Source organism: Eleutherodactylus coqui, chromosome 1, assembly GCF_035609145.1.
Source record: "Eleutherodactylus coqui strain aEleCoq1 chromosome 1, aEleCoq1.hap1, whole genome shotgun sequence".
NCBI classification, from domain to species: Eukaryota; Metazoa; Chordata; class Amphibia; order Anura; family Eleutherodactylidae; genus Eleutherodactylus; species Eleutherodactylus coqui.
In genome coordinates this window covers 278,788,288-278,805,657 of record NC_089837.1, presented here as the reverse complement: position 1 = coordinate 278,805,657, position 17,370 = coordinate 278,788,288, and the positions used below count along the sequence as shown (strand labels likewise).

At 44.3% G+C, this 17,370-nt stretch overlaps 1 protein-coding gene across 1 annotated transcript in view; it reads right to left on the bottom strand.

Moving 5' to 3' along the window:
* ACACA (acetyl-CoA carboxylase alpha) overlaps nt 1–17,370 on the bottom strand; it is an 856,108-nt gene that overhangs the window by 652,004 nt on the left and 186,734 nt on the right. Inside the window, exons 19-21 of the mRNA XM_066609221.1 lie at nt 5,792–5,926; nt 2,762–2,908; nt 875–1,063 (exon numbers count right to left, since the gene is read on the bottom strand). Of these exons, the coding sequence (XP_066465318.1) occupies nt 875–1,063; nt 2,762–2,908; nt 5,792–5,926 (471 nt within the window). The remainder of the gene's footprint in view (nt 1–874; nt 1,064–2,761; nt 2,909–5,791; nt 5,927–17,370) is intronic.

Sequence of the window (17,370 nt, the reverse complement as noted above, 5' to 3'; positions counted from 1 at the left end):
CAAGTTTTTTATTTTTTTCTTGGGGGTGGGTAGGGGGAGTGAATGATGCCTTAGTGATGACCTAAATAAAAAGCAAGCCAAATACATGTCCTCATGTCCTAGGCTTGAAAACATACAATTTTGGAAACAAAAAAAACACTTATCAAGGTATACTCAATCTAGTGCCTGGAATAACAGGTTTCTTTCCAGCACTGGACTACAAAGTCGGTACTACAGATTAATAACACCACAAGCAATGAATGTAAATGACACATCAAGAACTCCAAATATCAGCAAGTCATCTGCTGGCCACAGCTTACATTTCTATGTAGTGGCTAGAACATTTTTAGAAAGGGAGCATTCACACAGCATTTTAAAAAAAAAAACACTACGGTATTCCGTTTGGGGGTTCCATCCCAGGTGCTGAAAACAGCATTTTGATAGAACTTCTGAACAGAACCATTCACTGAAATTAGTCAGGCAGACACTATTTTGGTGTCAATTTGACAATGGTTCAGTTCGTTTCCACTGCAGCTAGTTCGTTTCCACAAAACCAGTAGTTGTTAAGTGTCTGACCAATGACAGTGAATGGCTCTCTTTGGGGGTTCTGTGACAATAACATTTTTGGACCTACTATGGAACTCCCAGATGGAATCCCACAGAATGTAAAAAAACATGCAGTGGGAATGCTCGCTTACTGTTTAGCAAAGAGAAAAAAAACTCTGTAATAAATAACAGAAACACTATTACTGAAATTTTTTATAAAGATTGACGTGTACTTCTTAGCTTAAATGGTTAATAAAGATTGATTCTAAGAACGCTTTTCATATTCTGTTGAAATGACCAGTTAGCATAATATAGAAAAAATGCACAATCTTCTGTGCTGAAACATCACCTGTTGACTTGGAAACTGGCACAACACAGAGGTAATGTTACTGGCATATTGTGCCATCTCTTTTTTAATTGCTTTTTCCACATTTGGTGGAATACGCCCTGACACACTTGTCATGATGTCCTGAAGTTCAAGCAGAGGAAGTGATGGATCTCTGAGGGTCTTCATTAGTCTTTCCACACAGTCTTTTAGCTGCCAAGAAAAAAAACCTTCAATGTGATCTATTTTCTGTTGCTGGCTGGTACATTCTAAATTCAGATCTGTATAAGGTTGCTTTCAAATGCCAGTGCTAAATATACTACTACTGCATGAAGTCATATTACAAAGAACATTATTCTATACATTCTAATGGCCATAATACAACAGCCTAATATGATGCTGGCAGTATCAATGGTCAGGAACAGTAAGAGCCCTCTTAAATTGACCATAATGAGCACCAACAGTCGTTTATATTCACATTTGCATTTATATGTTACAATGCTCATGCCTATTTTTCATGCTGGCAATTGCTTGCGCGATTGCAAATTTTTCCTCCTTTCTTTCTGTTCCATTACAAACAAGCAGATGCCCGCTTACACAATTGGATGTACTGCCAACAAATGATAATTTTTATGTCAGCAAAAAGAAGCGATCATTACTCTATCGCTGCACATATTTACATTACACAACGATTGGAATGATTCCAACAAAGGAACGATTGTTTGAGCGATAATCTCTCCATGTAAAATTCCTGTCAGCCTCAATGCACACCAAGTGTATGGATACTGTAAGGTATTCATCGACTTTAATTGCCTTTTGGCATATATTTGGATATTTTTTTGTTTTTTTAAGAATGTGAGCTACAGAGCTTTTCACTACAAAATCAAGTCACCACAAAAATATCTACATTAAGGTAATCATTTTTTTTACATGGATGCTAATGGCAAATGTATATGTTTAATTTGCATGCTCAATAGATTAAAGAGCTGTAACTGCAGAATATGACTATTATTTCATCTGTCCTATTCCTTTACATATAAAGTGCATAAACACCAGCAGTTCTCCTTTCATAGGTTGCTCTCTCATTAGAAAAATGGTTCCATAAAATAGGTGCCAACTGTGTGCAGCTGGGTAACTTCTTAATTTGGAGACTTATGTTGCCAAGTTTTATGACCAAATATGGTGAGAACTTTATCTAAATTCTGTAATTCCTTTTATTCTGTATATCAGTTTGCATCAGTTTTATTAGAACTCAAAATTGAAGAATCGGGATACTCAGGGAGATGGCATACAGTGTATACATTACAATAGAGTTCCTCCACTATGTCATGTAAGTTATGCCAACACACAAGTCAAGGTTTTTTTTTCTCGTGTAGAGACACTTATAGTACACAAGACTACAACCCTTGCCTTAGGCGATGGTACAGTTGTGAAGAAATGAGGCGATATAAAATTACTGCGTACCAGTCTACCTTTCTCCTATAAAAAGGAAAAAAAATACTAGTTAGGGTACATGGATGTGTATTCCATCCGATTTTCAGACTGAAAAAAAGGTCCAAAAGATCGATGGAAAGAGGGCGCATTCATTTGGATGGGTTTATGCACATGGGCTTTTCTTTTTCTTTTTTTTTTATTCGATCCGAGTAAAAAAGAAAAAAAAATCACAGCATGTCCTATTCTCGTCCAATTTTCAGACATAAGCAGCAAGTCAGTGTGCAGTGCTCAGCACATTAAATAGCACGCAGATGGGATGCCTGACAGCTGTTCGATGCAGGTTGTGCCCAAGAATGTCGGGCGCAACTTTTAAATTGTTCACGTGCATGTACCTTTACTATTATTTAGTACACAGTAGTAAATAACACATATATTCCATATAGCATAGCATTTGAAAATCTCTTTTGGGTTAGTTACCTTGCTGCTGAAGTAAGGTTCTGGGAGGCAGAATCCATTCATGACATTTACCAAATTATCTAGAACATAATGAAAAACCCGATGCAGCTTTTCTCCTTGCAAAATCGTGCTGTGTATAACTGGCAAAGCCCCTGTGTGGAGTTCAGCCTAGAAATAGGTGAAAAACAGTAACATCTGCACACATACATGCACAATAAAAAAAAATCTTTAACAATACTCCTCTTTATTCCAATTACGTATAACTGAAACAAATGATGCCCCTGTAGCCATGCTACTAGTGTTTATGGACAAAATTGCAACCATGTATGCGAGTAGGCTAGTGCTTCATTAGTTTAGTGATATCCACTTAAATATACAAAACCTATACTGAGGTTTAATAACACACATTTAAAGAGTTTTCCAGAATTAGAAAAATGCAAGTGAACAGCCCAGCCAGCAAGTAAAATAGTTATAGTTTTACTATATTTAACTACCACCATTTCCTTTCATCCCTATTAAACAAGAGCTCCCCTTATTGGCAGTCAGTGCCTACAGACATTAAAGGGGTTGTCCGGCCAGAAACATTGCATGTCATTACTTCTGTTTGCCCATTTCCATGCACTTTGTAATATACATTGTGCATGGAAAATGAAGCAAACAGAAGTTTTGGACTTACCTGAAGGGGTGCCCCCCCCTGTGTTGCCCCTCGGTCGTCCCAGGTTACGACAAGAAATCGTCTGCATTTCTTGTCGGGCCGGCAGCAGCTCTCGTCAGCGCGGGAACGCGTCTCTTCCCCTCCGCGCATGCGCAGTCCTTCGTTCTTCCGCCGGGACCGCGCTCTTTCCCTAATCTTTGCAGGGGACGCGCGCCGCCGGTCGGCGCATGCGCAGTACACTCACTTCCTGGTTTCATATACCAGAGCGGAGTGAGTGTCTGCCTGCCGCTGCTGCTTGGAGAAGAGCCAAGGAGACACCATCGGGACTTGAAAGGTATGTGGAAGGGGAGAAGGGGAGAAATGTTGGAGAGGAGGAGTTGGAGGGGTGGAGAGGGAGAGATGGATGGATGTGTGCAGGCGGGGGTGCAGTGATGTGTGTGTGTGTGTTCGTGGTGTCTGGAGACCGGCTGTCAGAAGTCCCGGGGGAAGGGGGGTTTGTGGAGAGGGAGAGATGGAGGAATGGATGGATGGATGGATGGATGTGTGCAGGGGGGGGGTGCAGGGATGTGTGTGTGTGTGTGCATGGACCCGGCTGACAGAAGTGGGGGGGGGGGGGGGGGGTCATTGTGAGAGGGGCACTATGAGGGCATGTGTGTGTGGGGAAATGTTTTACTTTACTTTAGCAGGGGGCGGGGCCTGGGCGGGGAGAGACTGTAGAGCAGTTCAATAGAGGTGGGCGTGTCGTGGGCGGGGATAGGACGTGAGCTGAGGGAAATCCTGCCTTTTCATGCCTCTTACTACCATCGGGAGCGCGCACACAGAGGAGGGAGAGCGCAGAGCATGTGAGAAGGCAGCACAGAGGCGCCATCTTTGAAAGCTGCAGTGAAGATCAGAATCTAAGGTAAGAAACTGACATTGCAGCTGATCTGCCGGCCGGTTTGAGCCCCTGTATGCTGTCTGTTACTATCCTTACTGAAAGGAAAGCAGCAGCATTATAAAAATGTTTACCCTGTGTGGCCGGACAACTCCTTTAACATAGCAGATCACAGAATCCCCCCCCCCCCACACACACACACCCAACCACCACAGGGCCTTATGCATTTTCACTGGTTCATGCACAACTGATAATGTGATTTGTCCTGGCTGACAGATTTTCACTTCTTAAGGTCCTTTTACATAGGACGAATGTCGGGTAAACGATGCCTGACACTCATCCGTGTTACCTCGCTCCCGTGCTTCTGCACGGTAGCTAGCAGAGCTGGCTGGTTCACAAAGCGGCCAGCAGGGGGGCGGGGCAGTGCAGGAGATTTCTCTCCTCTCACTCCCCTCCATTGAGATAACACAGCGGCCGCTCACTACTGACCGGCAGCTGTTTAAACTGAACATCGCTGATCGTTTGTGCTGCATAAAAGATCAGCGATGAAGCTCATCGCTCATCGATGGACCTTAACTGTAACATGCATAGAATTTGCAAAGGACTAAATATCCCACACTACCAGACAGAGAAGTTGTGAAAAAAAGAATCAAATAGGATGGAAATAATGTACAGTATTTTAGCATTGTTGTGGTTCGCTTGCTTCTTTTACATTTTTACAGATCTTAAAAAAGCGCTTCTATAGAGCATCATTAGACATTGCTCTACACTTTGACTAAATTGATAGTGCAAACTAATGGTCCTACTGAGGCTACCTACACATGAGTTTATTGGCCCGATATCGCGCTCACCAACATGCGTTCACACGCCAATGCGAGGTGTTTTTCACTTCTGTGAAGTAGCGATCCTCCGGCATGGCTTCCAGGCGCGTTAGAGGATCGGCACTTTTGTGCAATGTGTTTTACTGCCCCACTGAAAACAATGGGCAATGCATTCCAAGGAACATGAAATGGTAGGACATGCCACTAATTTTCTCGGCATACACATTGCTCATGTGTATGACTCAATTCAAAAGAATGGGGTTCATATTCGCACGAGTCTTGCGAGTCTCACAACGCACCAAACTCGCATGAGATTCTCAGCCGTGTGAAACCAGCCTGTTTTGGAATTGAAGAGTCTTTTGTGGCCCATGCTAAACAAAAGATGTAAGCCCTCTTTCATTTAGGTTTAAGAAGAGAGTTTCTTTGGGCTGAACGATTATCCAAATATTGGGTGTCAGTGCACCCATTGACTTTTACTTCACATTACAGATATCCTGTCTGATAAAATGCTAAAAAAAATTGTTCTGTTTAACAAAACGTATAGCCTTCCTTGTCGAAATGCACAAAGTCTGCAGTATGAATATACTGCTCAGTTATGGATATATATAGGTGATTGAGAAAAATTCTAAACAATAGTTTCTAGGCATTTTGAAGGGTTCGCTCATTTTAAACATTTAAGTTTTACCTCCATAATATCCTACCTGTTGAACTCTGCTGGGATCATCTAGCTGAAGTTTAGCAATTACACAGCCAGGCTCAAGAACAGCCCCAGGGCGCTTCACATAATGTATACATCCTGACTCCATGGCTGTCAGGGTCATCACCATCTTCATGACCTGTTGTAAAGAGAAAGATCCTATTACTACTATACTACAGACAGATACATTAGACTACCAGTAGACTGAGAAAGGTATGACTAGTGTAGTGCTAGTTATGGAAGACATTTCGTATAGAAAATACTCCAAATATGTACTTTTTAAACCAAGTTTTAAAAAAAGTAGATTGCAAAATAAGCCTATGGCCCCCTGCACATGGGCGGAAATTCCGCAGCGGGATTTCCCGCAGAATTTCCGCCCGTGCCTGCCTGCATAGAATTGCATTACAAAACGCAATCCTTTGCACACAGCCGCGATTTGTCCGCGTGAAAACACGTGCGGAAAACAAATCGCGGCATGTTCTATTTCTGTGCGGGTCTCGCAGATGCGCACAGAAATGTCACTACCGATGCGGCGGCTCCGCTTTGCGTATGCGCCGGCACATCACAGAGCAGATGCGGAAGCAGGTGAGCCGCACTGGTCACTGCAGGAGCGCGGGTCGGATCCTGCTGCGCGAATTCTCGCAGCAGGATCCGACCCGGCTGTCTGCAGGTGGCCTACATCATTCATACTTACTACTTTCGCTGCACATATTGTAAACGCCAAACAACACTCCACTTTAGGGCTTATGCACACGGCCGTGACGGGCTCCATAAGCGGAAAACCGCAGTGGAGTCAGTCACGGCGCCCCCCCCAAAGACCCCATACTCCCCTCCTAGATCCAATGACAGCGCATGACGTGGTGGGCGGGGCCACGTATTCACACTGTACTTCTGCTGTGCTACAGCGGAAGTATAGCGTGACGGACGGCTTCCATTGACTACAATGGAAACCGGCCGCGCGTATTCCCCCGGCAAATAGGACATGCCGCGGGTTATTTCACGCTGTGGAATTCCAATACATGAACATTCAGCTATTAGGTTCAATAGAACCTAATAGCTGCGGTGTAACGGCTGTGCGCATTAGCCCTTACTTCTATTTATTTTAAACTGGCACTAAAAACAAACCACATGCAGTCACTCCCCAAGCTTCCATGTATAAAAGCATTGCACAGCTGTAGTGTAGTAGCAGTACACATGTTCATTAACCCATTAAGGACCAGGCGTGGTAAATATACGGCGCCTGGTCCTGAGCTTAAAACCCCGCCGATAGTAAAATTACAGCTACGCTTTAAGCCTCCTGGCTCTGCAATCAATCAGAAACAGGAGGGGTTATCAGCTGTAACAGCTGATAACCCAGAGGAGAAGGCAGGAGGGTTTTTTAACCCTTTCCGCCTTTTCCTTTGCAGAGTACACAGAGCTCATTGAGCATTGTGTACTAGAAAGTGAAAGTGGAAGAGTGTCTTCCACTCTGGGAGCCGGGAAAGAAGGGGGGGTGTCATGTGACCGCGGGGGTTCCCTGCTACAGCAGAGCTGGAGGGTCATACTAGACCCTGACCAGCTCTGCAAGTGACTAATGTTACTACAGGGGTTGTTTTCCCCTGTAACTGGGTCTCCTATGGATGCTCCAGCTACAGTGGAAAAGTGTTGAATAAAAAAAAAAAGTGAATGTCCCCCAGAGGTCTTATATGACGTCATGGGGGACATAGATAGTAAAAAACATAATCACATATACAAGTAAATAAAAATTACAGAATACAACAATATATACATAAGAAAGAAAATAACACAAAGCCGACGACAACCAAAAGAGTCGATGCGACCTGTAAACCAAAATCATACATATTATATATCAAAATGTCCGAAACAAAGAGAGGAACCCGTACTTTATTTTAGCATAAATATACTAAATTAAAAAAAATAACTATAGTTGTAAAAAAAATTGTTTAGCATTTAACCCACAATAAAACTAAAAAATGGGAAAAAAGTAGTCAGTGAAAAAGATATTTCAAAAAAATTGCCCCATATGTCATGGGAAAAAAAATGCAGCAAAAATAATTTTGGTAGCTAAAGGACACAAATTACAGCAGTAAAACCGCCACATGGGTAAAATCCCTAAAAAGTGTCTGGTCCTTAAGGTACAAAACATCTCGGTCCTTAAGGGGTTAAAGGAGTTATCCCCAAATCTAAAGTTGTCTCCTATTCACATGCCAAGGGATAACTTTATGATAGATGGGGGTCTAACTGCTGAGACCCCTACCAATCCCAAGAACAGGGGTCCTGTGCTTTCCTTCCTCTTCAATGTGGGCTTACTGCGCCTCGTCAAAGTGAGAAGATTGAATGAAGTTGTGATTGGGTATATGCGGAGCTGCTCTCTTCACTTCCAATGCTCTCAGGCTCAGTGGCGTCTCAGCAGTAAGAACCACCCCACTCAAAGTTATCCTGTATGCTATGCATTTCATCCTGGATTAGACAGGTGACATTTAATGGAGGGTTCACTTGTTGTTCTTGATGGCAACTGGCCAAAATTCTGCTTTACAAACCCCTTCATGGGTTGATTGGCAGATTCTCTAGCTACCTCTTGGTGAGAAATCTCCATTTCTTACTTTTTTCCTTTCTTTAATACTTTTAATTTGAAACAAATATTCTAAACTAGCTGATATACCCGGCTTTGCCTGAGTTAATTTGGTACAGGGGTTTACCTGTTGTTCGCACAGAACATTTTATGAAGTTGTGGTTACTTCAGAGGAATGGAGGAATAAAATATGTATACTCATAGAAGAGTGTTAGATTCTCCTTAGACTGCATGTAGTAATGTCCCTCTGCAGAATGTGCCACCCTTCCCACTGTCCTCACTTTTTACCATTAAAGGTAATGCTCCTTTTTATTCAAATTTACCCGCAAACTGGAGGTTCTTAGCCTTAAAGGCATGCTCCATCCTTAAAGTCCATGGCCGTTTCCTTATGTACTTTAGTCTTTCAGAATATGCACACAGAGGTCAGTTATACTCTCCTCAGTAGAGACACATAGAGGTAAGGCAGATTTTCCTCAATATACAAATCATTTCCTTAGGTTTTGTGCTTTCTGAGAAAAGAACTATATCATGTATTGCGGTTTTTCATGCTTAGAATTGAATATTGAAGTTGCAACCCCATTACTTTTCCTTTTAGGATGTAAAGAATGGTCGTGGCAAATTTCATGTTTGTGCAGTTCAGATGTGTGTTATTAGTTACATTACATAGGGGATCACTTACTTTCACACTTAGAATTGAATAATCAAGCTGCGACCACTTTACTTTTCCTATTTACGACCTACAGAATGGTCGTGCCAAATTTCAAGTTTGAATGATACCGGGAAGTTAGAGAATTAGATTAGGTACATTACATAGGGATGCACTTACTTTTGCACTTAGCATTGAATAATCGAGTTGTGACCACATTACTTTTCCTATTTAGGACCAAAAGAATGGTCGTGCCAAATTTCATGTTTGCACGACACCGGAGTTAGGGGGGCTTTCGCCTATACATATACATATATTATACATATATAGATAGATAAACTTTAATGTTTTAATACTTCACCTTGAGAGAAAATATTTTGTTAGAAGTTCTTATCAGACTTGATAAAGCATTGATCTTGGTCTTATTTTAAAGCCAAGCTTGATTCTCAATCTGCCACACAGCCTCCAAGAGTAGGGTGAAGTAGTGCCTCCCTTTCAGATTTCACTTTTACTTCAGTATGAGGGAGGAGGGAGAGGGGCTGCAGGCATACTGACTGGCTACACAAAGGAGGACAGATCAGATCCTACTGTGCTTTTATATAAAACATATCAATATACCAAATATATCAACCTAGGAGAGGGGGTAACATGGACTTTTGTTTAAGTTACCATCCCCACCCTCCCCGTTAACAGTCAGAGAGCACACTTGCTCTTTGTCAGGTATTGGAGTCTTGTTTTCCTTCAGAAAAGTTGTGGGAAAATCACTTGCCCTTGTAATCGCCCCTCTGTGCATAACTAGGCTGTTTATTGACTCCACAACCCAGAGATTTACCATCATCTAAATTGCAGCATCAAACAAGTTGCACAAACACAAACATTAATACAGTTTATATATTTTACAATGCCCGTATGCTGTCTGTATCTGATCTGTAGCGTAAAAAATGCTGAGCACTTCTCTACTGATGCCCATTACACGCTAGAGTTGTAGCAATAACAAATATCACTAGATAGCAATGTCTACTACATTCCTGACAAATAGAAAAAAATTCTGTCACAAAATACATTCACCCACTGACTGTCGTATTCAATTAGCTCCAAAGATTCATGAATGTAATGTGAGTCAATATAGGTTTTTTTGCGCTTGTATTACAGACACTGGGTGTTAGAGGGGCAGGGTGCTTGGCCGAGCTACAGAGCTGACACACAACCCTGGAGCTCCTGCTATCAAAGTTCAATTTTGGGGCCATGTCCTGAAATTACATCTGGCTTCCAAAAATTAACAATCTGTTAGATTGCCTGCTGCTCCAGAAGCCTATTTCAGAGGTGATCACTGTGCTGTCTCCCCCTTGCTGACCCCTACCAGATCTCTCTGACCCCTGCTGTCTTACCTGTGCTACTGGACAACTGGTCCTATGCACAAACCTGCACAAAGGGACCTCCCGATATGGCTCCTGTTAAACTTTGGAAGAGCTACATACCTAAAGGTACTGTCTCCCATAGGATCCTGGCATTCAAGTCTATATAAAACGTGATCTCTTATAAGGGCCAAATAGTCTACAGAGAATATATTGCCGTTAGGTGTGAAAGCTTGTATACTAGCGGAGAATTTAACCCCTTAATAACGTGGCCCTTTTTTTTGCCATTTCCGTTTTTTCCTCCCCCCTTTTAAAGACTCATAACTCTTTAATTTATTCATCGATGTCGCTGTATGAGAGCTTGTTTTTTGCAGGACGAGTTGTATTTTTCAATGGAACTATTTAATGTGCCATATAATGTACTGAAAAACTTTTAAAAAGTTCCAAGTGGAGTAAAATAAAAATAAAAAAATGAAATTCTGCCATCTTTCGATGCGTCTTGTTTCTGCGGCACACAAACTGCAACAAAAATGACATAACTTTATTCTATGGGTCAGTACAATTACTATGATAACAAACAGGTTTTTCTTACTGTACTCATTTAATTTTTTTAAATTATTTTCTGCCGCCATCTTCTGCACACAATAGCTTTTTTTTCCCCGTCAACATAGTTGTGCACGGGCTCATTTTTTGCGGGACGCCCTGTAGTTTGCGTTGGTACCATTTTGGAATACATGCGACTTATTGATAAGAAAAAACATTAACATTAAAGTTAATATAAAACAAAAAGAAATTCAAACAAGGAAACAGCAAATACACAGTGCAAGTCAGCAGCCTCGGACATTATTCAGTCACGAGTCCTACCTATATGGGGTGATAAGGGCCAAGAGGGGCTGAAGGAATTAATATATGTTGTTTATCAAAATGAATATATATCAATCTATTTTAGCAAAATGAATATATTGCAAATATTTTGTGTGTGTACAGAACTCATGACTATTACACAAGTTTTGCAGAGCTGACCTATTGGAATCAGGAAGTTCCAAGAGCAGATGTCTCGGGATTTAGCAAGACAGGGCCTAACCGCAAAGAGTTTTCAGCTCTCTCTGTCTAAAAATAATGTGCGCGTCTGAAAGTCATGTGAAATCAGCTATTTTCTTATTTGTCATATATCACAAGTCTAAATGTCAAAGTTTATTGTCAGATATGAAAATCATGAGTTTAAGATGTATGGAAATCACGAGGTTATTCCCTGTTTAGCCACACGTCCCGTCCTGCGAGAGGGGCTGGCTATAAAAGCCAAGAGATGCAAATAATAAACTCAGAGTTTATTGTTTCACCATATACCGTGTATGGTCAGTACTTTGACTCTCAAGGAGCGCTCCTACGTAGGTCAATTTGGAACCGGACAACATCACTGACCAGTCTGTTTGAACAGATTAACCCTCGACAGTTTTTGGCGCCCAACTAAGGGGGCGGGGCTTATCTTTACGGGACATCGCAACCAGTAGACTGAAACAAACTCCTGGCCCGTTGACGTGGATACTGGATTCTGAGACCCCAGACTGAAAACACCGGTGTAAGAGGTAAGAGCTTATCTTACTATTATACAGTCTGGATTCTTTTGATCTGTGTGTCTCTAACGGACTAGAGGTTAGTTGTTGCCTGTTTCCTATATTTTCTTCCCCGTCCATATTTTAGAGTGAATAAGTTCATTTAACTGTCCTAGACGGAAGAACTCACTCATTGGGACTTAAAGAGTCATGTTGTCTGTATTGGAGATTGAAATAATTGTCATTGTTATAGTCTCATTTCTGGCAGTCATATTGTTACTCTGGATCTGTTATAATATTACTAAAAGTTCCCTAAGAGGCGAAGTCTGGTCTCCCCTGAATCCTAGTGTTTGAAGTTGACCACGGTTTTAGTTCTGTAAATCTATTCCGGGACAGGGAACTGTGTGTTCCCAGATAGTCTCAGTGATTATCTTAGTTTACTGTGTGAAATATACGTCCTGTATACTTAGTGAAGAATAGTTGGAAGTGGTCAAGATGGGTTCTGAACAATCTAAGATATATCAGACTCCTATTGAGATAATTAAAGATAGAGAAGGGGAGGACATTTGCAGACAAGCCTATAAAGTTTACAAACGTATAGGCCTTAAGAAGGCGGGAACATTCAATTATGAATTTTGGTCACAATATGAGGATAAGCATAGAAAGGAAATAAGAAAAAAGGGTTTGGAAAAAGGCATGAAGGCTATTCTGGACTGCTCTAAAACAGCAGAAGACGAACACTGGGACTCCGAGTCCCGAGGCGAGGGCATTTTAGTTTATTGTCCTATGGCCCGGCCACCAATAGACGATCCCATGGAAACCCCTACAGTTCCATTAGTCTCTCCTGTCGTCCCGGCCGCTCCACCAATGTCTCCAAATAATCCCTTTAATTCTCTGTATCCCAATTTGCCGCCCCTGCCTCCTACGTATCCACAGGCTACTGCCCAGATGGATACACCTCCCTACAGCCCTCAATCAGGATCCCCGGGCCCTGAAGTAAATAGAGGTCCGGCTTGGGACTGTCCACGTTGTGGTCAACAGAATGCCTGTTTTAGAGAAATCTGTACAGTATGTGGGACTCCACGTCCCAGGAATCAGTGTAGACAACCGATTCCCTTGTTCCCAGTTACAACCTCCACTACCCATTATAGAGAACCAAACAGACCGAGTCCACCATTGGGCACGGTCAGACAAGAGGACACCGACAGACCATCGTCTTCTAATGACAGACCCACGGACGCACATAGACCAACTCCCGGGTCTACAGTCACTACATGGCGACCCTGGAGCGCCACAGACCAGATGGCACTGTGTCAGCAACTGCCCGATCCCCAGACAGAGCCAGCAGCTTTCCATAGAAAGTTGGAAGTCATACAGAAAAACTATTCTGCCACTTGGACAGATATGGAATGTCTTATGAATGTAAAATGTCCTCTGGGCCTTTACAATAGTATTGCTCAATTTTGTGGTCTTGAAGATCGCCCAGATGACCCCCAGACATTACTTAGTGGTACTCAATATGTGGACAAGGTTAAAGCCTGGTTTAAGGACAAAGCCCAAGAGAGACGTACAGCCCTAACCCAGTGTAGACAGAACAAAGGCGAGTCTATTGAATGTTACTTTGGCCGTTTAGAGGAAGTAGGCAGAGATCTGGGTTTATATGATTGTCCAAAAGCAATACGTAATGCTGCTTTTTGTGAAGCCTTTATGCAAGGAATAGATAAGCGCCTGTCCGAACGCGTTAAAGCATGTACCCCCGATTGGCGACAGGCCAGACCGCGTGATCTATATAAGAAAGCTGTAGGATTTGTCATGGACACAGAAGACCACGCAAAGGGTGTTATGGTTAAACATTACACCATGGAGGGGGACACAGTCCGACTTAACGACCCCAGGCGGGAGACCCGTAAGTGTTATAACTGCGGGAAGACTGGACACTTGGCCCGTAATTGTAGAGCCCCTAAACGCCCTAGACAGAACATGTCAGACGAAAGGGGGCAACAGGGAATTACGGCCAATACCACATCATCCCGCCCACAGGGAAATAACGGGTATACCAATTACCAATGAAGGTCTGGCACTCCTTCCCCTGTGTCCCTTATAGTTACTGACGCACGTGGACCACAAATTTTTCAGCCTCTAAAAATCCAGGGGAAGGAGGTGCCCTTTTTAATCGACACAGGGGCTACTAAATCATGTGTCAGTACCTCACAAGTCAATGACCTTAGTATTCCCCTCTCAGACTCCATAGCCATAGCCGTTGGAGTGTCCGGTGAACCAACACCCATGCGTGAGACCGAGCCCATAGAAGTCTCCTTTCAAGGGTCACGAGTCCTCACTCGCTTCCTGGTGTCACCCGCTGGGGATTGCATCATGGGAACCGATGTGATGGGACCCCTGGGGTGCTGTATTCAGCTCCATCCTTCCGGTGAGGCTCATGTCAGTACCTCTGCGGCCGACCACCAAGTATTCTGTCTCATGGCAGCAGACTTGGTCACTCCGCCTCCTTCTTGTACTGTATATGTGTTGACCCCAGAAGATACACAGGTTGTCTCAGCAGTGCCAGAGACCCTATGGGCAAAAGGGAAGACAGACTTGGGCCATCTCCACGTACCCCCAGTCATGGTATATCTCAAAGATGGGGAAAAAGCCCCCATGATCCGCCAGTATCCCCTAGCCATGGCACAGGAAGACGCAATAGCCTCCACTATTACAGAGTTATGTGCCTTGAATGCTTTAAAACCTTGCGTCTCACCCGCTAACACGCCACTCTTCCCGGTTAAAAAGAAAGGGAAGAAAGGCAAACCTGATACCTACCGGATAGTTCACGATCTAAGAGAAATCAATAAGGTGACCATCCTAGAAACACCTTTGGTCCCCAACCCTTACACTCTGTTGTCCACCATACCTTCCGGAACCTGTTGGTACACCTTGGTCGATCTTACCAATGCCTACTTTTCCGTCCTGCTCCACCCCGATTGCCAGTACCTGTTTGCCTTCATGTTCCGAGGAAAACAGTACTGCTGGACTGTCCTACCACAAGGGGCACAAAACAGCCCAAATCAATTCACCCGATGTATGAGGCTTGTACTTGATGCATGGATGGTCCCACCAGGTGTGGCCCTGCTTCAGTATGTTGATGATCTCCTACTCTGTGCACCGGACAGACCTACCTGTGTTGCGGCCTCACTCAGCCTCCTTTGTTTTCTTGCAGATAGCGGGTGTAAAGCCAGTAAAGACAAATTACAGTTTTGCAAATCTCATGTTGTGTTTCTTGGTCACTGCCTAGGTCCTGGTACAAAACACCTCACGCCAGAACGTACCAAGGTGGTGGAGGACATGCCACTCCCCGCCTCCCATGCTCAGTTGCGGACATTTCTGGGGTTAGTTTCATATTGTCGGCCGTGGATTCGCTCTGCCTCCATGACCATGCAGCCTCTGTACGACTGCCTGAGTTCTAAGCCATTTGCTTTGTCTCCGGAAGCCGAGTCAGCTTTTCACCAGCTGAAAATACAGATTACCAGTGCTCCAGCACTGGGTCTGCCAGACTATGATAAACCCTTCCAGATGTTCGTGACTGAGATGGCGGGACATGCTACTGCCGTCCTCACACAAGGGCATGGTGACAAAAAGCGCCCTGTAGCATACTACAGTGCACATCTTGACGCAGTAGCCAGGGGTTCACCCTCCTGTGTAAGAGCAGTTCTGGCTGTACAAGCACTACTTGAGAAAGCTTCTGAGGTGGTCCTACACTACCCTCTTGTGGTCCTCACGCCCCATGACGTACATGGAATTCTGACACAGGTGAGCCGTAGACATCTGTCTCTTGCTAGACAGGTTAAAATGGAACTTGCAGTACACTCTTCATCCAATGTCTCATTTCAACGTTGCACAACTTTGAATCCGGCCACCTTACTGCCATTAGGTGACACTGATTCAAATGGGGGAGTAAGCACAGGGGATCAACTTTTTGTCAATTCCCTAGGCGAAGAGGAAGCTTTTGACACCGAGCACCAGCATGACTGTGCTGCTCTGATGGAGCAGGAGACAGCTGGATTTGCTCATGTCACAGATAAGCCTCTCCTGAACCCGCACCTTGAAATGTTTGTGGATGGATCACGATACCAGAATGAGATGGGCAGATTTGTGACAGGGTTTGCTGTAGTATCAATGAATGAAGTACTGATAGGCCGCGCCTTGCCCCCACATATGTCAGCACAGGAAGCGGAGCTGTGCGCTCTGACCGAGGCCTGCAAGTTAGCCCGGGGAGTCACTGCTAATATCTACACGGACTCCAGGTACGCGTTTGGCGTTGCGCATGACTATGGGCCGATTTGGCGCGCGCGGAGCTTCCTAACAGCTCAAGGCAGACCGATAAAGAATGGTGAGGCAGTAAGTAGTTTAATGTCAGCTATCATGCTCCCGAAGCAGGTAGCCATAATAAAGGTAAAGGCACACACCCAAGGGGACTCCTTGGAAAGCAGAGGCAACGAGAAGGCAGACGGAGCAGCTAAGGCTGCAGCCCTGCTGGACTGGAGGGCACCCGTGTGCAGAGTTCAGACCAGGTCCTGCCCAGCGGAGGAGGATCCTGATCCCCCTGCCAAGGACCAGACCCTCTCTGTCCCACCACAGAAGGAGGTGGACCTACTCCCCTCAGGGCAAGAGCAGGAGCGCTGGGCAAGTGCAGGGGCAGTAAAAGGAAATGAAGGTTGGATGATGGGTTCCCGTATGTGTTTACCTGCGGCTGCCTATCCTAGTATGGCCCTTTTGGCTCATGGAAAGGTGCACGCTTCTCGTAATGCCATGGTAGCCCTGGTGGAGAAAATGTGGTACGCTCCGGGATTTGACAGGATGGCAAAGGCATACGTCAAGGCTTGTGAAATCTGTGCACTACACAACCCCGGTCAAGTAGTAAAGACCCCTCGGAAGTGCACTCCGCGACCTTTGTACCCCTTCCAGAGACTACAGATAGATTACATCCAGCTGCCCAGATCAGGAAGGTATGAGTATGTCTTGGTATGCATTGACCTCTTTTCTGGGTGGGCTGAGGCCTACCCGGTCCCGAAGGCCACTGCCCAGGCCACTGCAAAAAAACTTGTGTCGGAGTTAGTGTGCAGATTTGGGGTACCAGAGACCATTGAGAGCGACCGTGGTACTCACTTCACTGGTGAGGTAATGAAGGAAGTCATGTCCGCCTTAGGAGTAGGGCAGGCCTTTCACACCCCCTATCATCCGCAGAGCTCCGGAAAAGTAGAAAGACTCAATGGCACCCTCAAACTTAAGATACAGAAAGCCATGGTTGAAACAGGAAAACCTTGGCCCGAGTGCCTACCTCTGGCCCTCTACTCAGTACGGACCACGCCAAATAGGAAAACAGGACTGTCTCCTTATGAGATTCTCTTTGGCTCCGTGCCCAGGTTAGGACTGTATCACCCACAAGCTCTATCCCTGGGTCAT